Source organism: Akebia trifoliata, chromosome 1 (genome assembly GCF_017979445.1).
Source record: "Akebia trifoliata isolate Shusen 1 chromosome 1, ASM1797944v1, whole genome shotgun sequence".
NCBI lineage: Eukaryota > Viridiplantae > Streptophyta > Magnoliopsida > Ranunculales > Lardizabalaceae > Akebia > Akebia trifoliata.
In genome coordinates, this window is record NC_141375.1 from 32,991,289 (window position 1) to 33,007,361 (window position 16,073).

At 34.9% G+C, this 16,073-nt stretch overlaps 1 protein-coding gene and 2 pseudogenes across 1 annotated transcript; all 3 read left to right on the forward strand.

The window, feature by feature from the left end:
• The first annotated feature begins 617 nt into the window (after window positions 1–617).
• On the forward strand, window positions 618–5,377 carry LOC147411890 (putative L-type lectin-domain containing receptor kinase S.5). The gene is made up of 3 exons (XM_086456622.1): window positions 618–2,201; window positions 3,498–4,226; window positions 4,321–5,377. Exons 1-3 carry the CDS (start codon window positions 1,754–1,756, stop codon window positions 5,163–5,165), a joined length of 2,022 nt encoding a protein of 673 aa, XP_086312748.1. The 5' UTR covers window positions 618–1,753; the 3' UTR covers window positions 5,166–5,377.
• Window positions 5,378–5,762: 385 nt separating this feature from the next.
• LOC147411891 (pentatricopeptide repeat-containing protein At5g06540 pseudogene) lies at window positions 5,763–7,574 on the forward strand (annotated as a pseudogene).
• Window positions 7,575–14,354: 6,780 nt separating this feature from the next.
• Window positions 14,355–15,993, forward strand: LOC147411892 (putative sugar phosphate/phosphate translocator At5g25400 pseudogene; annotated as a pseudogene).
• The last annotated feature ends 80 nt before the right edge of the window (window positions 15,994–16,073 follow it).

Consider the following 16,073-nt stretch of genomic DNA (forward strand, 5'->3'; position numbering starts at 1 on the left):
TAATACATTGCGATGAAAAAAACCTTTGCATGTAAAGAAAATGGAGATCTATAATTAGTACTAAAATAATTTTTTAGTATCATCGTGATTCTCAAGAATCTAACTCAATAGGTACTCATGGTTCTAGGGACAAGGAAAAACTAGAAAAGTATGATGGTTTTAGGAGTGATTTTTTGCTCACAGCCCAACAATCAGTTGGCATATATGACATACATAATGTAAGCAATAGAGAAAATTTATATCTTGTGCCCTACATCCTCTATCCCAAATTTTAATTTTAAGATTTCAAATTTAAAAAAAGATTGTGGGGCCCTCATGAATTATCATATTTGCAATCGAACATCACTACCTTCTACAATTCATCAAAATAAACTTATGTCAAAGTATTAAAAATGGATGACTAATGAGCAGCTAAATGTAAAATTAAAATTCAAAGGTGAAAAAAAAAACAAAATTGTCGTGGAATTTCATTACCTATAACATCTTGGTATTGGATAATGTTTTTGAATGCCACAAAATGATCTAATCAAGAAATATCATTTTTTGATGGCAGCATTGGTTACATCATTTGCAGTTATGCCCCATATGTCAACCGATTGTTAGGCGATGAACCGGGTTTGTATTAGAGTAGGGAACCGAGACCTTAATTTCAATCAGGCTAACTGACATCCCTTATTCTCATCTACTTTTCAAAAATCCGTTAAAACATGGAAGAACAACCGCCCCGCAACGTCATTATTCTCCCACAACACCTTCATTTATGGCACCATGATCAAAGCTTTAAGTTCAAACTTCAAACTCATAAGCTGATTCCCGCCATTTTCCGTTATAATTGACATGTTGAATTTTGGTCTAAGTACAAAGAACTACACATTCCTTCCATTAATCAAAGCCAAAACTCTCCTCCTCCTCCCCCATTCGAAGCTAATTGGTCTTTTGGTTCATACACATGCAGTGGAATTTCGATTTCGCGATGACCCCATTTGTCTCGAGTGATCTAAAAGGGATGTGGTTTCGTGGATATCGATGATTGATGGGTATAGGAAGGTGGGAAAGGTACGCTCTAACACTATTCGAGGAAATGTTTGAAAGTAAATTCCCAATTATACTTTGTTGCGGCTCTCAATGACTGTCGAACGTGTCACGTATTCAAAGGCGTGCCCATGATTTCTTTGGGATGGTCAGTTGGTCGCAATTTCAATGATAAAAGTTATAAGGGTAAGACCAGTCATTTCCCAATCATTTTCTTAGAACAATGTTGTGGACATTAATCAAATATTCAAGTTATACCTTCTCTTGGGTTTATTCTTTTGGACAAACTCTATATACTATTTTTGCAATCTTGTCATTTTTCACAATAGAAGACGAAAACATGAATCTCTTGGTTTTTATTGGTTATACCGAACAATTTCCAAACATATAAACAAATTAATAGCATCCACATTCCATAAATCTCTTGAAAACCCATTGATCATCTCCTCTATAATAACGTCGTACCAAAGTTAGACACACAAATACAAACTGAAGTTCAAACGAAAACGAACCCATTAACACCTCTGCTAATATAAACAAGAAACTGTGCTAAATGTTCTTCCATTCGTCAACAACAACCATGTTTATGCTTCTAATCCTCTCCTCATTTCTTAACCAAACTTCTTTAAGTTACGAAGATAGACACATAAATACAAACTGAAGTTCAAACGGTAGCTAACCTGTTAACACCTCTATTAATATAAACAAAAAACCGTGCTAAATGTTCTTCCATTCATCAACAACCACCATGTTTATGCTTCTAATCCTCTCTTCATTTCTTAACCTAGCTTCTTCGAGTTCTGTTGATCCTATTAACTTTGCTTTCCCTTCTTTTAATCCTGAGAGTTGTAGCGAAGCTGGAGACCTTATATGTTTGGGTTCTGCTGTAGCTAGTAATGGGTATCTGGATGTCACTCCTGTACCTCAAGAACCCAATAGCACCACCACACCTTTGTCGTCGGTGAATAATGTTGGTCGGGTTCTTTATAAGCGCCCCGTGCTTGCATGGCCTGCAACGATCTCTACATCCTTTACTGTTAGGATATCTAAGAGTCCCAATTCAATGGGTTCTGGTGAAGGAATGGCTTTTGTTATGGCTCAAGATAATGGTCCTTCTCCTGCTAACAGCTCTGGCGCGTTCTTGGGTCTCCTCAATCGCACCACTGAAGGTAAAAAAGAATATATATATATATTCAACGTGTTTTGTCCTATAAGAGTTAGAAGTTTTGGAATGAGCACATTTTTTGTGAGGATGATCTTTATAGTGAGGAGATCATCCTCACAAAAAAATCAGTCAATTCCGAAACTTCTATCCCCATCAAAAGGGGTTTACAAAAAATGAATGGTCCACGATTTTTCAACTTGTAAACTAGGGTTAAAAGTTTCAGAATGGACTGATCTTTGTGAGGATGATCTCATCACCATAGAGATCATCCTCACAAAAAAGCAGCTCATTCTGAAACTTCTAACCCATGTATGACAAAACACGTTGGCTATTTACTTGACTATTGATCTTGCCGCTGGGTGAGGGGTTCAAGGGACATAAGTAAAAACAATCATTTTTCAAAATATGGGTTATAAATTTTGAATTAAGCTGATTTTTTGTAAGGATGATCTCTATGATGAGAAGCTCATCCTCACAAAAAATCAGCCCAATCTGAAACTTCTAAATCCATCAAAAGTGGTTTAATGGGGTTAGAAGGTTCAGACTCATCATAGAGATCATCCTCACAAAAAATCAGCTCAATCCGAAACTACTAACCCATATTTTGAAACATGTTACTTACATATGTTGTTACTTATGTCCCTTGAATGCTCCCTATATATATATATATATATAATTCTTCTTGGTTTTTAATTTTTAATGTGTAATCATTTGATATATTGGGAGATCTAAAAGCCCAACTCCAAGTTGTACTTTGGTGGGGATACCCTTTCTTTATGCTTAAAATATTGCAAGGTATAAAACTTCATGAATTTAGGTCTTTGGATACGTTTTGAAAATTTTATGTGTAAAAGAATAATTTATCTATTTTGTTAATATTTTTATTTACGAGAAAGAATAATTTATTTGTATGTATTTACAGATTTAAATTTAAATTTACCTTTATAACCCTACACAAAATAAATAGAACCACAAACATACATAATTTTATATGAAATTACCAAAATACCCTTATGATAACCTTTGAAAATTAATTATTATCTTGTTAAGCCGTCATGAGAATGCCATTGCAAATGTCAATTTTCTTCTTCTTTGTAATTTAAAGTAAAACAGTGATCATTTACACTATTTAAATCAAAGAGGTTTACAAGTAAATTTATACTCTTTTTATTTCCTGACAACCTACATCTTTTCATCAAAAAATTATTCACAAAAATGGAAATTCTGCATTCTTTAAATGTAATATTTAAAAAAATAAAAAATACATCCATTTGTGTAAAACACACATTTTTCAATGTAGGTAGCATCATCCATCAACTAGGTGTGGAGCTAGACACTTTCTACAATAACGAGTTCGACCCTGATGATAACCATATTGGAATTGACACAAAGAGCATCAAATCTGTTGCTACTGTTAGCCTTAACAGCATCGGTGTCGACCTCAAATTTGGAAAAGAAATCAAGGTTAGGATCGATTACGATGGCTGGGGAAAGAAACTCCAAATCTCTGCATCATATGTTGGAGACCCTTTAGTGAGTGTTCTCAACCATTCACTCAAAATGTCAAAAACAGTTCCAAGCTTAGTTTACGTGGGATTCACGGGCTCAACAGGATTCGTCTCAGAGACCCACCAAATCCTTAATTGGGTTTTCACTTCGGTCCCATTGCCGGGTTACACTCTTAAAGATGGCCATGGAAAAAGTTACCAAATTAAGAAGATTTTGACCTTAATTTTCCCGATAGTCATCGGGGTATCAGTGTTGGTAGTATGCATTTATCTTCTAGTAAAAGCGCGTAGGCAGAAAAGTTTGAAGAACTTGAAGAAGGATGGTATAGAAAGTCGGTCTAGGACTGCTGCCAATGCTCCCAAATTATTTACTTTGAAGGCACTTTCAAAGGCTACAAACGGATTCAGCAAAGAAAACTTGTTGGGGACGGGAGGATTTGGGAGTGTTTATCGAGGCATCATTGTTGCTGATCCTCCCTTGACTATAGCTGTCAAAAAGATATCGGCAACTTCACAACAAGGTTTGTTCAATAACTTGACTTTTGTTTCATATTATGAAAAAATATTTTATACTCTCATGTGGTAATAAATATTTTGCTTATAAATGTTTACTAGGTGAACGGGAATACTTGGCAGAAATATGCACCATAGGGCGTCTAAGGCACAGGAACATCGTACAACTTCAAGGTTGGTGCCATGAGCACAACCATCTCCTCCTTGTCTATGAATTCATGCCCAATGGTAGCCTTGATCGCTTCATCGGCAAGGATGCTTTGGATTGGAAAACTAGGTATAAGATCTTAACAGGGTTGGCTTCAGCATTATTGTACCTCCATGAAGAGTGTGGTAGCACTGTTGTTCATCGTGATGTGAAGCCAAACAATGTGATGTTGGATTCTGACTATAATGCTCATCTTGGTGACTTTGGGCTTGCTAGGCTACTTCAAAATGAAGCTTCGGTGACGACAATGCTAGCCGGTACACCTGGGTACCTAGCCCCGGAGTGTAGTTATACTGGGAAGGCGACACCAGAGTCTGATGCCTTTAGCTTTGGAATTGTTGTACTCGAAGTTATATGTGGGAGAAGAGCTATGTGTGGTTTCGAAAACAATTTAGTTGATTTTGTATGGGGCTTATATGGGAAGGGTGAGTTGTTAAAGGGCGTAGATGAAAAGCTCAAGCTTAACTTCGACGAGGAAGAAGTGAAGCGTGCTTTGGCCATTGGGCTTGCGTGTTCGCATCCAGACCCGATGTTTAGGCCAAGGATGCGAAAGGTGGTTCAAGTGTTTAGGAACCCAAATGAGCCTTTATTGGATTTACCTGATTCTCGACCTAGTGCAATTTATATACCTATGCACTCTTCTTCTTCACTTACAAGTGGGTTAGGCTCGAGTGATGCTTCTGGCTCACGCTCGTCCAGTACATTGCCAGATGAAGCGAGCATTCACTATGAGGGGTGATCATTATCACTTGCTAATGGTTTAAGGGATCTCACCATGATATCGAACCTTCTTTGGTGGTAAAGTGTTTTCTTTCTTTCTTTCATTTCTTCTCGAATGTATCATATTAATGCGATATTATAGTTGTAAATGAGGGTTATCATTAGAGGGGGATGTTTATGACCTCCAATGCACGAATTGCATGTTTGTAACCTCCAAAACTGTGATTTTTTCCCCATAAATAATCTTAGAAACAAATCTGTTGTGATTTTAGTAGCAAAAAAAGTATGGATTCTGTTGTCATTATCATTGTATAATGATATTTTTGGAAATATTACAAAAATTCAAAAAGCTATTTACAAATAATCATTGTTTAATGATACTTTCATTGGACGGTGATTTACATATGAATTGGGGTATTGCTAGCAAAAGTTGATGTGGCAATAGATTCTTCAATAATTATCTTTATTAATTTATTATCTATTTAAAGTATATTTTTGAAACTAAGTATCTACTAATCCACATTGTATTAAGAAATAAATTATTTACATATAGATAAATTGAGATGAACTAACTTATGAGTCAACTCTGTATCACTGGGGGACCTGTTTATAAAAGTGATTTTATATTAACACACCAATATTTACTTATAACACCCCATTCTATATGTAAACGATGCCTGGAATTGGATCACCAGACTTCTTTCTTTTGTCAACCCACTGTATGTTTCAAAAAACCGTTAAAACATTGAAGAACTACAACCCTCGTAACGGCATTATTCTCCAACTGAAGAAATGCAAGAATCTAAACCAATTCAAACAAATCCATGCTCACCTCCTCAAATCCCAACTTCTTCAATCCCCCGTTTCTGTTGGCCACCTCTTATCGCTCGCCACAATCTCCCGCGATGCCAATCTCTTCGCCCACGCCCTCTTAATCTTTCGACATCTCCCTCACCGCAATACCTTCATATACAACAACATGATCAGAGGTCACGTTCAAACCCATTCACCGATTCCCGCCATTTTTTGTTATCTTGACATGTTAAATTTTGGTCTAACTGCAAATAACTACACTTTCCCTCCATTAATCAAAGCCTGCACTCTTCTCTTCCTTCCTTATTCGAAGCTAATTGGTCGTTTGGTTCATACCCATATCGTGAAATTTGGATTTCGTGATGACCCATTTGTCCTAAGTGCTCTAATTGAATTCTACTCTTCAATTCTTGATATGGGAACTGCAAGGAGACTGTTTGATGGAATTTTTAGAAGGGATGTGGTTTTGTGGACAGCGATGATAGATGGGTATGGGAAGGTGGGAGACGTTGTGAACGCTCGAATATTGTTTGATGAAATGCTTGAAAGAAATGTGATCTCATGGAGTGCAATGATGGCTGCCTACTCACGGGTTAGCGACTTTAAGGAGGTCCTCTGCCTCTTTAGACAGATGCAAGAGGAAGGAATAAAACCTAATGAGTCGGTTCTCGTGAGCACCCTCACTGCTTGCGCACATCTTGGAGCACTCGCGCAAGGGTTGTGGGTCCATTCTTATGCGAAACAACACAATCTTGACTCAAATCCAATCTTAGCCACTGCGATAGCGGATATGTATGCCAAATGTGGTTGCATAGAAGCATCATTATCAGTTTTTGAGGGGATTCCAAACAAGGATGCCGGTGCATGGAATGTTATAATCTCCGGTGTCGCAATGAATGGTGACGCAAGGAAATCACTTGCGCTCTTCAATAGGATGGGCGTGCATGGGACACAACCCAATGAGGCCACCTTTGTTGCCATTTTGACCGCGTGCACCCATGCGGGATTGGTTGATGAGGGCTTTAAATTGTTCGATCAAATGGGTTCAGTTTATCAAATTAAGCCTCGACTGGAGCATTATGCATGTGTGGTCGATCTCTTGGCTCGAGCGGGTATGTTAGAGGAAGCTGAGAAGTTTATAGAGGAAAAGATGGGAGGATTTGGTGAAGGGGATGCTAACGTGTGGGGGGCTCTATTGGGTGCTTGTAGAACTTATGGAAATGTTAAAGTAGGGAACAGAGTTTGGAAAAAGCTTTCTAATTTGAGAGTAACTGATTGTGGAACTTATGTGATCCTATATAACATCTACAAAGAAGCTGGTTGGGAATCTGAAGCCAAGAGAGTTAGAAGCTCGCTCAAAGAGTTGGGGTTGAAGAAGAAACCTGGTTGTAGTTCGATAGAGGTCGATGGCGTGGTCGTTGAATTCATTGCAGGTGATCTTTCTAGTCCACAAACGATAGAAATAATTGACATTCTTAATTCTTTGTCTAAGGTTGTGAATTTGGAGGGTTTTTTATGCTAATGGGTCTTGTTGAATAATATTATTGAATTATTTCTGCCAAAAGATGAAGAGATAAGTTCAACCTATGCATGTAAGAAGCCAGTTTTGATTGTTTATTAGACCCATTACAGTAATGAAGATACTTGACATGGAATGAAGTTCAAATTCTTTTTCTTTGATCGAGAGTTGTATTAATAATAAAAAATATATATATTAGCCATTTAAACCTGGGATCGTTTTTGTTCAAATGTTCGATACTAGTATATTTGTATGGAGAAACACTAAGAACTCATTTGGACCTCTAACACCACCTTTTTCTTTTGTACACACATTATAACAGAGAGAAGTAGGACAGTGAAACAAATTAAACACATGAAGATACTCAAAATCAATACTAATTTGAAGTTCAACTTCATTTTTTTTCCCTTAAAAAAAGAAAAAAAGAAAAAAGAGAGAGAGAGAGAAGAAGAAGAAGAAGAAGCTATATTGGACACAACTTCATGTCACTTGGTTTAAACCCGAGATTGTTATTTTATGGTCTTGGTATATTTGTATTGAGAAACTCTAAGAAGCTATATTGGACACAACTTCATGTCACTTGGTTTAAACCCGAGATCGTTATTTTACGATCTTGGTATATTTGTATTGAGAAACTCTAAGAACTCTCATTTGCACCTCTTACTGTTTTTGAAACAAGTTACACTAATGAAGAGTCTTGAGAAGAATACTGGTATGAAGTTCAGCTTCTTTTTCTCTAACCAAAAGTTATATTGGAGATATGCCTCAATGTTTTGGTGAATATTTGAAATAACCTCATCTTTTCCTGCTGGCGTCAGTCTTCTCTTATAGACTAAATAAAAATGACCTAAATATCATCTTATTAAATTTGTAACCAAAAACCCCACCCATCATTTTTCTTCCAAAGAGCTTCAACCTCTATGGTAGATTATTTTTAATCTATTAACCTTATCTTCAATCCATCATTTCAACCTTGTAGAAATTAAACCCTTGATATTTCTATTCAAAATTTCATAATCTTCTACTTAAAAAAAATCCTATCTTGTTCTTAAGGTTTCTAAAGCCAATGTATATGGAATCTTAAGGTAACATTGTTTTTTTTTTCTAGGTTGAAGAGTAGGATTATAGACTTTATCCAAGAGGTTGAAGATGACTTATTTTGGGGGAAAAAAAATTTGAAGCTTTTTTAAACTTATAAGTTGAATACGAGGACATTTAACTAAGTCATTTTTCATTAGTCTATAAGAAAAGACCGAGGTCAAGGGAGGTATGTTATCAGTTTGAAAGCTTAGGTAATTCAAATATTCACCAAAACGTGGAAGTTACTTGTAAATCACCCGCGTCTTCTTGTTCACGTTGTCGTAAAAGTAGAATTTGCAAGTGCACTTGGTGTCAATGGTATTCGAGTAGCTATCTCTAATTGAACAGTTTTGCCCTTGAGAAAGCAACACTCATAGCTTAAAGTTCGCAATAAACTCGATAGTACTTAAAAGATTTTCAAACATATATAGATTTATTGTAAGATAACACAAATTAGAGTAAATCAAGGAAAGATGAAGTAAATTTTACGTTCTTATTGGCATGAGTGATCACCAATTATTAAAAAGAAAAGGTTTCAGGTTAATAGTTGATCCACTTAGAAAAGAAAAAGGCACTAAAGGAAGAGTTGCAATTATTCTAACATCAAAAAAAAAAAAAAAAAAACCTTTAGAATTTCTGGTCAAAGTTTTAGTCTATTTCACTGTCATTGAATTGAAAAATGGGTATGGGTTTGCTGTCCTACCACTTGACCAGGGAAATCAGGACCAATTGAATTATTTTATCATACAAGTCATCGTCATTTTCTGCATCTTATCACAATTGGTATGGTTTGTAAAGAGTATTATAATGTTTGTGCCTTGTATGATGTTGGTTGTATTGTATTGGCACATTAATGGATTGTGAACCAGGAATGATTTTGCGTATTCTCTATTTCTTTGGTATTTTTTTTCTTTCAATCTCACGACTTTTGTCGTAAGGGTAATATTGTCTTTTGAATGGACTATAATTTTACAACTAACTTGAAATTGTATTTTTATGAAAATGACTTTTTGTTTTGCGAGAGAAAGATTGTAACTCTGATTTTATGAAAATAGGAGAAGCATCATTGTTGCCCATGGATGTAGGTAACTTGTTGAATACAATATCCTATGATTGGGATTTATGAGTATCTTGATAATATTATATTATATATATATATATAAGGGGCATGTTTGGCACCCTATTATTCACCTTGTGTTTTGTCCTACGTGGGCTAGAAGTTTTGAAATGGGCTGATTTTTTGTGAGGAGATCATTCTCACCAAAAATCAGCCCTCTTTGAAACTTAACTTTATCAAAAGTGATTTACAAAAATCGAACGATCCGTGATTCTTCAATTTGTAAACTAGGGTTAGAAGCTTCGGAATGAATTGATTTTTGATGAGAATGATCTTTTCATAATAGAGACCATCCTCACAAAAAATCAGCTCATTTGAAACTTCCAACGCATGTTTTGAAAAATGTTTGGCTCTCTTTAAGGCCTCTGAATGCTCTTATATATATATAGGGTCAGGATCAAAGGGCCATATGAAAAAATATATGTAAAAACAATGTAACATTAATAAATTTTCAAAATATGGGTTAGAAGTTTCAGATTGAACTCATTTTTTGTGAGGATGATCTCTATGATGGAAGATCATCTGAAAAAAAAACAGTCCAATCTGAAACTTCTTACCCCATTAAAAATGATTTAGAATGGGGACCGTCGATTTTTTTCTAATTTTTATCAATAATTTGTAAGTCACTTTTGATGGATTTAGAAATTTCGAATTAAGCTGATTTTTTGTGGGGATGATCTTCTCATCATAGTGACCATCCTCGCAAAAAATCACTCACGCCAAAACCTCTAACCCATATTTTGAAAAACCATTGTTTTTCTCTTTCCCTTGAACCGCACCCATATATATATATATATATATATATATATATATATATATATATATAAAATGTTCGCACCCTACTATTTGCCTTATGTTTTTGTCCTACATGGTTAGAAGTTTTGGAATGGATTGATTTCTATGGTGAGAAGATTATCCTCACCAAAAATCAATCCATTCCAAAACTTTTAACCCATGTAGGACAAAACACATAAGGCAAAACGTATATATATATTTTAAGAGTACTTATTTGGGGATAAATCTCAACTGTTGAATATTAAGTTTTACGTCTCAACTGTTGAATATTAAGTTTACATGATCAGGATCATGTGTTTTTACAAGAGTCATCCTAGCTTTGACCCATTATATATAACAAAAAAAAAAAATTCATCAAATTTTCAATCAGATTGAATTCTTCTTCGAGTTGAATTGACTAAGTTGATGAGTTCACTTGATAATTTTTCGTATTAAATGATGAGTTGGTTCCATCAAGTTTGGTGGCCGAGTCAACTTAAGTTACGCCATAATTTTAATACACGAAATAAGAGGGAGCGTCTAGCCTTAAGTTGACTTTTCTACCTTCCCAACCGCGTCGAAGTACTAAACCTGTGCCAAGTATCTCGCAAAAGATTTTCCTTTTTGTTTTTTTTTTTTCCGTAGATGGACACAAAATGTTCACCACCACTAAACATACATGTATCCGAACAAAAATAAAAAAATATTTGGAGAAAATAACTACTTGACCATATATGTCTTCCCACGTTTCAGTGTATTATTGGTCGTTGGACAAAAAAAATCCCAACTGGACCCTAGAGGATCCCTTTACCTAGTCTCCCCATGTTAATAAAACAAAATTGGTTTAATTTTCCAACACTCTGCCCACTTCCCACTTAATTGGTATTTTTGAAAATCTCCACCACCAACTTCAATGAAAACTACCCTTTTTGCCCTTTATGCATCATTATATAATTTTTATTTTTATTTTCATTCTTTTAGAAGGTTTATTTGTAGTTTAAAGGCATTTTCTCGTTAAGCATAAGAAATTAATTTATAGAATAAAGCACAAAATACAAGCACGGAGAAATTGGAATTCTTGAGAAATTGATTCTCATCATGAAATTTCTTATTATTTGGAGAATTGTACTATTTAAATAGTTATATTTTTCTTAGTAAAAAAAAATGATTAGTAGATTCTCTATCATAATATCTTATTTTTCATAAATAACAAAATTTAAACCCCTACAAAGAATAATTAATTTACGTCAAAAATAAAAAATCCGATTGACTTGGCCAACATTTTCAAATTATTGTATGAATCGTCTCGGATATTAGACCAATTAATGCAATTAAAGGACGATTCACATTGATTCTCTCGACCATCGATCTCCTAGACCAGGAAGATGTGACTGAGTCATCTTGGTCTTTTAAAACAAATACAAGGGGCATACTAGGAATAATAAGTCGTATTGTGGAAAACTATGTTTAGTTTTGCTAATTAAGCAGCGTAAGTATCAAGAAGATTCACGTTATACTGATGGTCAACCGTACACATGCAGCCCATGTGAACATCATCTTCAAACATCAATTTCCGCCCGGACTTCAACTTATGGTCCAACTAACTTCGCTATATACATCTCTCTCTCAATTTATAGGATATCTAAAAACACAGCCAAAGATACTAAAACTTTAGGCTTTGTTTGGATCTGACAGGATTTGTGCTTTTTTAAAAATCGTAAGAGCAAAAGCAGTGGAAGTGCAGTTGAAATTTACCATTTTAGTAAGATTTTTATTTTTTATTTTTTATTTTTGTGTGTGTGTGTGTGTGTTGAAAATAGCTTTTTGAACATATTGTCAATTATATTATATATTTTTTCATTAATTTATATTTTAAGGTATTTTAGTCATTAAACAAATAAATAAGAGCAACTCCAACTCGCGTCTTTAAATTTTTGCTCATAATTGATATTCTCTAAATTTAGAGAAGATGCTCTCCTCCAAACCAATTTGAACTCCGATTGATTTTTTCTCTTAAACACTATTCATTCTTTAAAATACCATTTATTCACTTGAAAAAGTTGAAAACAAAAAGGGATAAAAATGGATTTTAAAAAATATTTCACGAAAAGAGAAGGTTAAAATTTATTTATGAGAAAAATGGATAAAATTGGTATTTGAAAAATATTAATAATATATGAATAGTGATTTAAAAACAGAGTCTCTAAATTTAAAATCATGAATAGTAATTTAGAGGGACTATCAGAGATTTTAGAGACCGACTGGAGTTAGGTTTGAACGTCACTCTCTCTAAATTAGAGATTTAGAGACCAGTTGTAGTTGCTTTGAGGCATAAATATTTGAAAATCAAGAAACTTTAAATTTTCATCAATCCTCTACAATTGCCAAAAGTGGGGAAGTGGATACGAGTCATTTTTTGTTTCTAACCATTCTCAGTTTTCTATAAAAGTGGAAAGTGTTTCTCAAGTTTTCACCAACAATTAAAAAATTGCTTCTCAATTCTAAAATTACGAAAATATACTTTTCAAATGCAAGTCCAATTAGGTACTTAAACATTAATTGTTGACTCATTAACTAAACATAAACCTTTTCTTTGTGTATAAATTTTCCAATGGAATGAGCCTAATTTGTTTGACTACTAGACCTTTTCATCGACGAATTAGCTTTAACTTCTTCACAAATGAACGATTATTTCTAATGTTTAGGCATGCTTGATTGATGGATTTTTTTTCTTACGATGTTGACCATTCTAAACTAGGTCCACATACACGATGGTACATCATACAAACACCCTCACATGATATAATGGTATTGGACAAACATGGGGACCTTCACTAGTTGTGACAATGGATGCCCACCAACCTAATATTCCAGATGAATTAGAAATTGTGGATCGTCAATTTTTTTATCAAAAATTTGTAAACTACTTTTGATGGATTTACAAATTTTAGATTAAGATAATTTTTTGTAAAGATGATCTCCTCATCATAGAGATCATCCTTAAAAAAAAAAATTCAATTCAATCCGAAACTTTTAAGTCATATAGGACAACATTGGTTGTTGAACACCACCTAATAATATACATAATAGTTCTAAAGATGCTAAATCTAAGTATGAATCTCCTATAATCTCGATAAGAACATAGTTCTTTTAGAGATTGATATTTTTTAATCTGTATGGTTCTTCTCCATTTCCACCGTATGTTTAAGACATTGTTTGAAATTAGTAATTTTCAATAAAATAATTACTAAAACAAGATGAGTTTTTGAGGATTTCTATCAAACAAAGGACTAAGATGATAAGATATTCCTTATAGATTTTTTTCAAATAGTTTGAATGTTTAATCATCTACATTTTCCACCCATCTTAACCATTGCACTATTGCAACAAAATTCTTCGATCTTTTTTTTTTCAAAATTAGGAAAAAATTTTACAACAAGGAAATTAATCAAAGAATCACTGAATTATAATTATTTTCTTATCAACTAAATCAACCCTAACCTTCCCCTATCTCCATCTCTCAAAACCCTAATTTCGACTTTCATTTTTATGATTCTTTCTCCAATTATACCGAACTCATGATCTTTTAGATTGCAAAATTCCAAAAAACAAAAATGGTTTTTCTTTCCTAAAGTCAAGTAAACCTAACTTTCTAGGAGCCCCAACTTGAGAAAAAAACTATGGATTTATTCTATTTGGACAATTCCATTTTAGCTTACCTAACCTTCAAGACAATTTATTAGAGTCGTAGATGCTATTTTCTCGCGACACGAGTAAAAATATCTACGGTTATGTGCGCTTCTCCACGTAAGAAATGTAAAAAACGCAGTAAATCCAATGTCACTCCAGCATTGGTGAATTTATTACCCACACGTTTCAACTCCCCTTCCGCTTTCCCCAACAACTCGTCTTCCCTCTCTCTCTCTCTCTCTCTATTTCAGACACAAAAGAAACTGAAAACTCTTCTTCTCAGAAAGAAATAAAACCTTATCGTTATCCTTCGCCCTCCATCGCCTTAACCTACGCACACCATCCTCTTCTTCTACATCTCTTTCTCTGAATTAGGGTTAGGGTTTAGAATAATGGGGAAGGAGGGTTCACAGAGCGAGAGCGTTGTGAAGAAGATCCTGCTATCGTACGCCTATGTTGGAATATGGATCTTCTTAAGCTTCACTGTTATCGTTTACAACAAGTTCATTTTAGACAAAAAGATGTACAATTGGCCTTTCCCCATATCCCTCACTATGATCCACATGTCCTTCTGTTCTTCCTTAGCTTTCCTCCTTGTTCGAGTCTTCCATATTGTAGAACCAGTCACCATGTCACGTGATCTCTACATCTCATCTGTCCTCCCCATCGGAGCACTCTACTCCCTAAGTCTCTGGTTCTCAAACTCCGCCTACATCTACCTCTCTGTCTCCTTCATTCAAATGCTTAAAGCCCTAATGCCCGTAGCCGTCTACTCGATTGGAATTCTCTTCAAGAAAGAAACTTTCAAGACGAATTCGATGCTTAATATGTTATCGATCACTTTCGGAGTCGCGATCGCTGCTTATGGTGAAGCTCGATTTGATTCTTGGGGTGTAATTCTTCAACTTGGGGCTGTTGCCTTCGAAGCGACCCGATTGGTTTTGATTCAGATCTTGCTTACTTCGAAAGGTATAACGCTTAATCCGATTACATCGTTGTATTATGTGGCACCATGTTGTTTGGCATTCTTGTTTGTTCCATGGATTATTGTCGAATTCCCTGTGTTGAAGGCGTCTTCAAGTTTTAATTTTGATTGGTTAATTTTCGGATCGAATTCGTTCTGTGCTTTTGCGTTGAATCTCGCGGTATTTTTATTGGTGGGGAAGACATCGGCTTTGACTATGAATGTTGCTGGAGTTGTTAAGGATTGGTTGTTGATCGCCTTCTCGTGGAAGGTGATTAGGGATACAGTGACTTTGATCAATTTGATTGGGTACGGGCTCGCGTTCTTGGGCGTCACGTATTATAATTACTTGAAGTATCAAGCACTTATGGCTAAAGAGGCACAGAAGAAGGTCCAGCAGGCCGACGAGGAGACGGGGAAGCTGTTGGAGGAGAGAGAAGGGACAGGGTCTGTGAAGAAGTTGGATTCGCCAGCGTAATTTCAGAGTTGATTTAGAAAAAAATAGAATTTTAATTTAGGGAAATTGATAAAAGGGAAAAAGGAGAGAATAAGGAGTTTGAATTGTAAGCGTTTCGAATGGATTTACAGGCAGAATTTCAATTTGGGTAATGCCATTATAGTTTGTTAATCCATCGTTGGAAATCGGATTATAGTTATTTTGCTTATATCAGTTATATTTATGTTGAGTAAGAGAAAGAATCTTGGAGATCCCATGTTTTTTTTTTTTTACTATTTTGATTATTATTATGCACTTGTAGGAACCCTTCCTTTTATGTGAAATTAATACTTAATTGTATCGAGCTGTGGTTTGTTCTACTTGAATAAATTATCTTCTCTTCTTACATTGTAAATGTGATAAGCTTGGAGGAAAGAATACCCCTTTCGTCAAATCTAATCAAAGCAATGGTAGATTTTTTTTCTCTGGTCTTGGATGTGCTTGGGCTTGTTCTTTGGTGTCTCTTCTTCACTT

Coding starts and splice junctions, on each gene's coding strand:
- LOC147411890 (XM_086456622.1), top strand. CDS start 1,754: ATGTTCTTCCATTCATCAACAACCACCATGTTTATGCTTCTAATCCTC. Junction 2,202..3,497: donor CCTCAATCGCACCACTGAAG/GTAAAAAAGAAT, acceptor TTTTCAATGTAG/GTAGCATCATCCATCAACTA. Junction 4,227..4,320: donor ATCGGCAACTTCACAACAAG/GTTTGTTCAATA, acceptor AATGTTTACTAG/GTGAACGGGAATACTTGGCA.